The following is a 9,689-nucleotide window of genomic DNA, read 5'->3' as shown; positions in this document are numbered from 1 at the left end:
TTGACCTGTAAGAGCCTGCAGTGAAGGGAGTTCTCAGACTGAGATCCAGACACAGTAATGGGCTGAAGCCATTTACCCTGGTTTACATATTTTTCTTTTTCCTTTTTTCTTTTTTTTTTTTAATCTAAAGGGTTTGTGAATATATGACAATACAGTAAAAACGTTGTTTCAGAAAAAAATGTGGAAGAGTTCTAGCAATGCCAAAGAACATCCAACTTCAGCACTTTTGAAACAAGGCCTTTGGCTTTCGTCCCTTAAAAATCCTTTTTTTTTTCGATGATTTTGCTATTAATACATAGTACAAATTAAAAAAAAAAAAGCTTAATCAGAAGTGTTTGAAGGATTTTCTTTTTAAAAAGAATCAGTTTGCTGGGATTTCTTTCCTATTTCTTAAATGTTAAAGCCCTGTTACAAGGAATTTCCTTTTTCCATGCAGATCAACTAGATACACTGCGTATCATGGTCCTCTAGAGGCTTGCATGTGTGTTATGTGTTATCATTCAAATCACAGTTGTGGGGAAGCATCATGCATAAAGAGAGGAGTTAAACATTACACTTTGTCTATCACACCACCTCAGAAAACGCATAGGGCAATGACTCTTACCTTCTATCCATTTTGCCATCTGAATCTAAAGAGAGAACAGGAAAATGTGGTTAGTTAAGAAACCAGGAACAGAATGGTGACAGGCCTCCTCAGAAGTTGTGAGGATGCAACCAGGAGAACGTAGTTACAGCTGGTAAAGATCCAGCCAACCTTTCTGAGGCAAAACCCTTTGATATTAGTAGTGTCATGCAACCTTCCTAAAGCCCTTCTTGATTCTTCGAGCTGTATTTTTTCTCAGAGCTGTATCTTTGCTAATATTTTGGCTATTTTGAGTTTGATTGCAGCACATCGCCGGAGTGTCTTAAAAAACAACTTTGAGAGCAGATGCTTGATGAGAATGAGGCGGAAGCACTTTCCCTTTAGGCCTGCTATGTAGTGCCACTACAGAATGCATCAGCCATTTGTCTTTCAGCAAGTGGCATTACATTGTCATTTGTATCCTCATGGGGTATCTGGGAAGTCTGTTTACAAAATTATCCTTTAAAAGACCAGTGTTTACTGTAAATAGGATGGAATCAGGTCATGACTGATAGGCTGAGCTCACTGTGGCGGTACTGGGCCCAGAGAGCTCAATCTACTTCACTCCAAGCTTAATAGTTAAGACCACCACTCTGCTCTCCTTTTTACTAAGCAAAAGTCTGTGACTACTGTTGAAGTCGTGTGTCGTGGTGCATTGCTGTCTTAGTAGGGTTAGACAGTTCTGGATGCTAGGAAATTACCTCTCGTTTGTCGCGTGAAGGTTAATGCAAAGATCTGTCCACAGAAGCAAACATTTCTGGATACAGTGGAGGGACAAGCAGCTCCTAGTCCTGTGAGGTAGCAACCTGACTGAGTTCTCTCACTGCATTTTCCTTGTTTAACGTCTGGCTCGTTTTTGTGGTGGAAACTGTCTACGTTTATGAGAATTTCTTTGTTTCTAAAAGTGGATTGCAAGAGCTGTCACTTTGCATGCAACCAGAGCTGCAAAGGTGCTTTTAGAAATTCACCATGGAGATGCCATACAGACAGCAATGCTTTCAGTCCCCAAACTCTCTTATTGTAGTCTCTCTTCTTTCTGTACGGATTATTTCCCCACATATTTCATGAGATAGCCTCACTGCTTCCATTTCTGTTATGGTTTCCTTCCAAGCCAAATTTTCATGTGCTAGTAAGAATACAAACCTCTCTTGACAAGCAAATGTAGGTTGCAAAGATTTGCCCTAGCAAAGTCCCAGGATTCTTTTTTGCAAAAAAAGAACAGCTTGTACTGATGTTCTGGTCAACCTGTTAGTACTTTGCATTTCCTTATTTGCCCCTATCTGTTACTGTTTTATTTGCTATGCTTTTTTATTTCTAGCTTTTAATTGCAGTTGAGTGTTATTGTGTGCTGTTACCTCATGCCACAGACGACAGTTGTATTTCAGCAGTGGAAGAAATCATCACAATATTTGCTCTACAGTGCTCTGTGAAGCACTTTGGAGTCCTATCAAGTAAGAGAGGATCTGTGCAGAGGACGGAGGGCCATGGACCAGCATTGCCTCTGGGGAGGCCCATGGAACAAATTCTGCCTGTCACTAACTTTTGTCTACTGAAATGATGGGCATTATTCAGTTTAATGTTAAGAATTTGGATTTGAATCCAAAACCATGGGTTGTAAACTGCTGGTCCAAAGTCAAAAGGAGCTGTTGCTACCAGCAATTATGATGTTAGATCAAAGAGCTTTTGGCTGTTTCTCATGAAAAACATGCTTTCCTGTGGCAACTTGAAAACCAGTCACAGTGGAAAAGTTATAGGGAGTTTTGCTATATAGTCTGATGGAAACTGCATATCTTAAGAGTCAGACAGTCACATTTGAAGGAAAAGTCCAGAATCAGTGAAATAAATAGTAATTTTGTCTAGGAAGTGTGAGCAAGCCTCTTGTCCATCCTGCAAATCCAACAGGCTCTTTAACTTATGTTGAATAGACAGAATTTTGTTTTAAAAATTAATTATTCTAAAAAATACCCAGGCAGTAAGCTGAAGAGAATTCTGTTTCTCTTGTAAGGCTAAAGAGCAGAGTTGATTATACTGAAATGTGAATCTGCAGTTCTAGGGACTCCAGCACTTCAGACACTTTTAAAATAGTTCTTCAAAGGAAAACCAGAGCTGTAGTACATACACGGTTCCTAACACTGAAGCTCAGATCTGCTGTATCAGAACATAAGGAGATCTAGATCTCTAGATAAGAAATAAGGAGTATTTTTTCTTACCTCCAAAGACATTGTCAATCATTTGTTTTTTGATCATGCAGATTATTACTGCTATGAAACTGATTGCTAGAAACAATCCCAGAGTAACTCCTATAATAACATATGTGAAATCTGCAAAAATTGAAAACAAGCCAGTGAGTATACAGCATTAAATAATAAATACAGTCTTTGTGTTTCAGATGTGACACAAAGTTTCCAAAGTTTAAATGCATCCCTAAAAATAAATAAATAAATAAATCATATTTATTCTTCAGAAGGGGCTGATAATGCTGAGCCGGACTAGGTAGCTGAGAAGAGTTACATACCAGACTGCTCTTTCAACCCACTGCACATCATGAAACCATGTGACCTGTGGCTAAGGGGCTCAATGTCGTTTTATGATAAAGAACAAGTTTAGCCTTTGGTGTGTGCAGGTCTCAGCTCAGTTTTAGAGCTAGGGCTCTACTTTTCCCCCCAAAGTGAAATTCCCCACCCCCACTCCCTTGCCACTCTGTATCCTGCCAAACTCTTATTCTCGCTTCCCGTAGCTGCACCCGCACAGCTTCATCTCCACCCCCAGTCCCCAGCCTCCTGCCCTGCCTGACTATTCTGCCTCTATAAGTCTTCACTGGGAGGAAGCAGGAGAATTTTTAAGTGTAAACTATGAACCATATTGCGATTTTGCATCACTGTGTGTACAGAAGGGTCCACCTTCATCTGTCAGGCAGGAGGGTGCCCATGTTCAGGATCTGTGTTCCAGGCTCTGTCCTCCCTACACTCATTATATTTACCTAGAAGTAATTTAAAAGCCCCCGGCACACAGCAGGACTCTGCTGTGCTAGGCAAAGTACAAACCTGCAATCAGATAATTACCTTCTACACATAAAAAGTACATGAAGTCTTCTAAGCACCTTCGTTTTTGTTGTATTTGCTTTGCCCCTAACTTCCTGTCTGCAAGCGAAAATCTCACCATGAACTCACCTATTTCCTCCTCTGAGTTTCCAGAAGCATAGACCGTTGCTCTCCAAAAATCTGAAATGGAAATATTTTAGCCTGTTAGGACATCAAGGAGAATGCTCTATATTCAAGGAGAAAGCCGTGTCTGGCTATTTCCAAGGGGATGGTTGATCCTGGTAAAGCTTAAGAAAGGATCTGAGGCTTCCTGGAGTAGCAAAGTGTTATCAGTCAGGTTAACGAGGACATCCTAGGAATGTAGCCACCACATGCCAGTTTTTGGACAGAATAGAAAATACAATTTTAAGATTTTATGTTGTCTTAGCACTGTTTCCATTCCAGAGTTTCCTCACTGCAAGCCTAAGAGCTGTATGCAAGAGAAGATGCTATAAATCAAGAAAAAGATTACAGATGCAGTAAAGCTAATAAGACATGCTAACAAGAGAGGATATAGCACGCCCCAGCACCCCTCTCCAGAAAATGTGAGTCCCAATCCTGCCTGTAGTTCCAGTCTTCAAAATGTGATTTAGTGCTGGCAGAGAAGAGAGTCTTTTCCTCTTGCAAGAAAACGTTATAGGCCGGAAGCAACCTTTTCAGAGACTCCCATGCCAAGTTCCCTGTTCATCAAAAGGACACCCTCCCGGCCCTTCCCTTTTCCATAAAGCTGCTGAGCTGTGCTGCCTGATGCTCGGAGTGTGCAGGCCCTCAGAATGGAGTGGCTTTGAAGAAAACAATTCATTCCCACATACTTTTTGAAGGAAACAGATTCAAAATTGTCCAAACCAAAAAAAAAAGTCAAGAAAATGGAGAGAAGTCGTGTTTAGTTTTAATGTTGCTTGCTTATTATAGGAAATTGCTCAAAGTGTATACTTAAATCAGTGATGGGCATGCAAGGATATTTCCACCAAGTCTTTTCAAGTAGCTCCAAATGACATAACTGATGTGTAGCTGCGGGAGGTGCCAGGAGCATGACAAGGCTTTAAAGGCAGATATGACTCCTGCATTTTAAAACAGCATGCTATGAAATTTCTGTCTCCTGTACGTGATTCAGGCAGAACATGAAGTCCTCTCCTACAGCTATTGCTCTTTGGCAATCTACTGCCTGGGTGGCAGTACATGTGGGACCTGGTGGGAAGACAGCTGTTTTACACGCAACATCGTCTTTTCATAGGCATTCCCCACTGTAGTGGGGAATTGTGAGGGAGTATCGTCTGACTGAAGCTCAAGTGGGATTTTGAGGTCTTAAATGCATCCAGTTTTCCTACTGCTAAGGTGTCCAACATCGTAAGTCCCAGCTCGCCTCTCCTCTCTCTCCTCCACTTCTTGTGGAGGAATATTTCTATCTTCTTGAGATTTTGGGGGCCGTGCTTTCATTTCTTGTCCAGTAAAATGAATGCTAGAAATATGACTGCTTTTAAACTTGAAGCATAGTCCTCCCACTCCAAAACCAGCCATTTTGGTACCTTTACAGTAATCCATCTTGAGTCTGCTAGTCAGACTGCTGAAACTCTCTCTTGAGCTGAGTGTGGGCTCTGGGGCCTCCTCAGTTATGTCAGAAAAATCTGATCTGTTGGGTGGCTCACAACAGATTTGTTTTTATTTCCTGGTCTTAATCATATTTCTAATCCCAAATTTTCATAAATTACAAACCAAGCTTCAAAAATCTGGAGACGAGCTTAAAAAAACCTTGAGTTTTAAAGCAAATGTGTTTTGGGATCTATAATTCTGAGCTGAAAGTCCTTTTTTGACAAACTTTTCTTCATAATTAAAACATCTGGAAACTTATTTTATACAAACAGAAATGTTTTCTCTCCAAAAACCCCATGACACTCAGAGAAGGGAGTTGGGAGGAGTGGGGAATCCAGTTGCAGATATGATCACAAAAGCTGACTATACTAAACGACCAAAATCAAAGTTACAAAGAAAAGGAAATTTAAAAAAAAAAAAAAAATCTAAGACTACACAGTGGATGTAAAAAGCATAGCTCCTGATTTTCCAGATTAAAAACCAGTCTCTTTGCTCTCGCCTGTGAATTTATTTCATTATAAATTAAAAAAAAAAACACATTTCTTCCATCCCCTTAATTATTCTTTGTGCTCATATGAAGAATGTTTTAAATTCAAACATAATAAAAGTGATATTGTATTACTTTTATTATCCTAATGATCATAATACATGCTTTAATGTATGCTTTCTAATGGAATTAAACCAGTGACAGATTATGTGTTTTATGGCAGAAATAATATTTTACATGGAATATTTTATGTAGGTCAGTTTAATATATTGAGATTAAATTATTAGTTTCTTTTTAAAAAGGAAGGGAGGGAGGGAAATCTCTGAAAACCCACAGGACTAGATAGAACATTTTCAATTCATACTTTCAATATGGTTTTAATTAAGGTTTAATATCATTTACTGGATGCTGCTTAAATACCGTTTGCTTTTGAGGACTGTGTTAGATAGCTGGCTTCTGTTTGTTTCAGTTTCTTCTTAGGTGGAAAGAACTGGATTGACTAAGTCAAATACACACGTGTTGCTATTTGACCTAGATCCCATCTTCAATTTAGATCTTTTGGGGATGTATACAAACCTGCTGGTACAGAGGGGTTAGAAATGATGCATCAAATTCTGCAGCGCTCCAGTCCTGGTGCTAGCTTTCTGACTCCTCGTCTCTGTATACTGGGTTTAGACTAACTCCCATGCCTTGAACAAACCCTCTGGACGTGGAGAACATTTGCTTTTGGGTGGAAGAGCCTTGCAGATGAATTTGCTATCTATACTTGAGTGACTTGTGGATCATTTTTCAAAGGATCTCAAAGCAACTGACGGTGCTTTCTCACCTCTCCTGTGTGCCTGGCTCAGGCGTAGCGTGCCACTGGCACTATAATAGAGATAGTGCTCTGGCAGCACTGGGAGGCTGGTGAGAGGCATGGGCTGTGTCTCCAACTGGTGGGGGAAAGTTTTTATGTGTGTGTCGGCAGCGAGTCTGGAGATGAGACTGCAGACTAGGCAGGTCTTACGTTAGAGGTGGGGGGACAGAGGAAGAGTTAAGTGTGAATCTGCTGCGGCAGCCTGCCTGAGGAGCCGGGCTCGGTCGGGTATGCTGGAGCCAGGTGTGCAGCTGAGGAAGCTTTTGCTTCTGGCTGCCCACTGCAGTCCTCTGCCAGTACGGTTACCTCCCTCAAGGTACATCTGCTGAGCAGGTGATGGACCCACAAATAAATACACCGGGCTGGGAGCCCCTGGTCTGTGATCTCCGTGAATCCCCGGGCAGGCTTAGCCCTCCTCACACCTGCTGTGCACGGAGCTGGGCTAAGCAGAAAACAGCTTCTGAGCCGCACCGAGGGATGTCCTGTTCTCCCTGTGCCCTCTGCTGCATAACTGCTCACGCGGTGCCTTGCCCATAGGTCAGCGCAGTGAGGAAAGTGGTGCAGAACGCAATTTGGGCATAAGATCAGGGAGCAGGAATAGCTCACTTTCCCCACCTTATGAGATATTGTGAACAACTCCCAGCCATAACCTGCAGTGATAAACAGCAACATGTGCCTTGTCGCTCTCAGTGCACAGCACTTGCCTTAGTCCCTTTGCTTCTGTTGCCTCCTGTTTCCATGTGACTTTCTTCTCCCTTCCTCCCCCATCTCAGATTTCTCCTTCTCATTGCAGCAGATAGTGGCCGGTCCTGTGGCGTTGCAGTAGCCAGGGGTTCAGTGCCATTCATCTTTGGGGCAGCAAATGGGAAAGGAAGTAAGTATGTGGGAAACCCAGAGGCAAGGTGGAAAAAAGGGATGGCTCACAGTGGGTGTCCGAGCAACTCCAGAGTCAAATAAGGAATGCCCGTGACAACAAAGAGGTTACAGGCAATGATCCTGCTGGAAATCATTCCTGAAAGCCATTATTACAAGAAGAAAAGTATTTTGGCTGGTATTTAGTGTAGCAAAATTCCCAGCTACATGTAAATTTCATCAGATAGGCACTGTTGGCATCCAGGCAAATGGGGTCCTTCCTCAGTCTTCAAATTAAAGGCAAAATCCTTCTTTGTAGTAATAAATGAGGACAGGATTCATTCCTACATGAAGACAGGAATTTTTTGAACTCTAGTGCTTGCCAGGCAGCCCTCCATCCAAGGCGTATAGATTTGCCATTGCCTGCACCTATCCATGTGACCCTTGGAGGCACGTTAATGCATTTTCCTTTTATCTATTGCAAAGTGCCTTTTGCTGTAGAACGTGTCTTGCTGCTCTTGAGTTTGCATCTCTTTGCTCTAAGCAAATGCTACTGTATAAATGGGACTTTTGCCATTTGACTGCTGAGCAATAACTAATCAGTAGCCAGGGAGCGGTCACTGCTGACTTCACATCTGTAAGAAGGGTTGGTTATCCATGTCCTGTGTGGTGGACAGTCTCCATTCCTCTGGACTCTTGGAATTGTCTATAGAAAGGTGCAGAGGGCTTGAAGGGCCAACAAAAAAGGATAGTGAGAGTGACAAATTTCTATGTGTACCCTGAGAAGGACTACAAGAGGATAGAGCACTGCTGTAGATCTATGGATAGCTTTGTTTGCAGAATCCAGGGCAGGAGCAGATATCCAGTGGATGCAAGCTGGAACAGCTGGTCTGCATGACTCAGGTGGGGCAAACTGCCCTTGTGGGATTCCCCAAAGGTAGATGATGATTTTCTATGAATTTCTGCATGAAGTAGGGTAGTGTGGGAGGTGTCCATTAGGTAAAGATGAGGCTTTTGCCACCAGAGGGTGCCTGCCCCCTTACCTAACGTCTCGGAGACCACAGTAACCCATGTAAACGTCTGTCTTTGTAACTGCTGCCAGCTCCATCCTCCCCATTAGCCCACATTAGTCCCAATGTTAATATGAACCCTGCTGACACTCCCTATCCACGAGCCCCACTTCTTCTCTGCACAAAGTGGAGGTGAATAACTGCGAAGTAAGAGGCAAGTTGTGAGCATGAGAAAGCCCTGCTTTGGGCTGGCAGGTGGCGTTAGAAGCAGCCTGAGTCAGGAGCATCAAAGTCCTGCAAGTGAGAGTCACAGAGATCAAGAGGTTTGCAGATAGCATGCACACAGATCAACTTTTTCCTTATACTCTACCGAAGTACTGTTTTCTGTACAGTGCCAAACAGGACGCTCAGCAGCTCTGCCATCTCATCTGCGAAGATGCAGGTATTGAACTTCATGGTGTCTTCTGGATTGCGCACAGCTGACCCCGTAGCACTCAGTTTAGGAAATATTAGCTAGAAAACTCAGCAAAACACCCCACTGTCTCAACAAATATTCTTTCTCCAAGGAACAGAGTTCTAAACAAAGTTTTAAACAACATACATACAATTAGACTGGGAAATAAATAACCCCACCAAGCTCAGGGGAAAAAAAGCTCTCAAAAAGGATGGAAAAGAAATATGATAGATCACTTACGTAAGAGAAGAAGAAATGCCATTAGGACTGATATCCAGCTTGTTAGTAAGGCCATTGTGAAGTTTTGACAACAGAGTGATTTCACCCAAATTTTCTGAATTTAGCTCCTCTGCAGTGTCTTTAGAGGAAAAAAAAAAACCAAACAAAGCAGGTCATGTGGCTATAATGGGAAACTACAGTCACATCCTGAGTAGTTACATTTGTAAGCAGAAGTTCCCTTTTTTGGGCTTAAGTTCAATACATAAATAAACTCCCCACTTGAAAATGTTTTGTGGAGAAGGTGGACAGCTAACAGTCACATCCTAGTTCAGCTGTTTTGCTCTCTAAGGGACCTTTAAATGCTAACATTTATTTTTACAAAATTTAAAATGTCCTACCATAGTGAACTGGTCTCTGCTGAAGTCTTCTAAATCCATGGAGAAGCAAGTGGGTTTTCTGTCTTAGAAGGAGAACCTTCTAAGACAATCTCTCTCAATGTTTCCAGCCTTTTTTTGAACT

At 42.1% G+C, this 9,689-nt stretch overlaps 1 protein-coding gene across 1 annotated transcript; it reads right to left on the bottom strand.

Annotated features, from left to right (window-relative positions):
- Positions 1-600: 600 nt before the first annotated feature.
- Positions 601-9,262, bottom strand: LOC103914006 (chromosome unknown open reading frame, human C10orf128). Its single transcript, XM_009320619.1, has 4 exons — positions 9,192-9,262; positions 3,793-3,843; positions 2,833-2,943; positions 601-629 (listed from the first exon to the last, which is right to left on the bottom strand). Exons 1-4 carry the CDS (start codon positions 9,244-9,246, stop codon positions 601-603), a joined length of 246 nt encoding a protein of 81 aa, XP_009318894.1. The 5' UTR covers positions 9,247-9,262.
- Between the last annotated feature and the right edge of the window lie 427 nt (positions 9,263-9,689).

This window comes from Pygoscelis adeliae, unplaced genomic scaffold (genome assembly GCF_000699105.1).
Source record: "Pygoscelis adeliae isolate BGI_AS28 unplaced genomic scaffold, ASM69910v1 Scaffold190, whole genome shotgun sequence".
NCBI lineage: Eukaryota > Metazoa > Chordata > Aves > Sphenisciformes > Spheniscidae > Pygoscelis > Pygoscelis adeliae.
The sequence above is the reverse complement of the archived record's forward strand: the minus strand, read 5'-3'. Positions and strand labels throughout refer to the sequence as shown.

Bases quoted from the DNA above. Each gene is read 5' to 3' on its own strand.
- LOC103914006 (XM_009320619.1), bottom strand. From the start codon at position 9,246: ATGGCCTTACTAACAAGCTGGATATCAGTCCTAATGGCATTTCTTCTT. The intron at 3,844-9,191 runs GTAAGTGATCTA...TTTCCATTTCAG, and splicing joins GGCATTTCTTCTTCTCTTAC to ATTTTTGGAGAGCAACGGTC. The intron at 2,944-3,792 runs GTGAGTTCATGG...CAATTTTTGCAG, and splicing joins AAACTCAGAGGAGGAAATAG to ATTTCACATATGTTATTATA.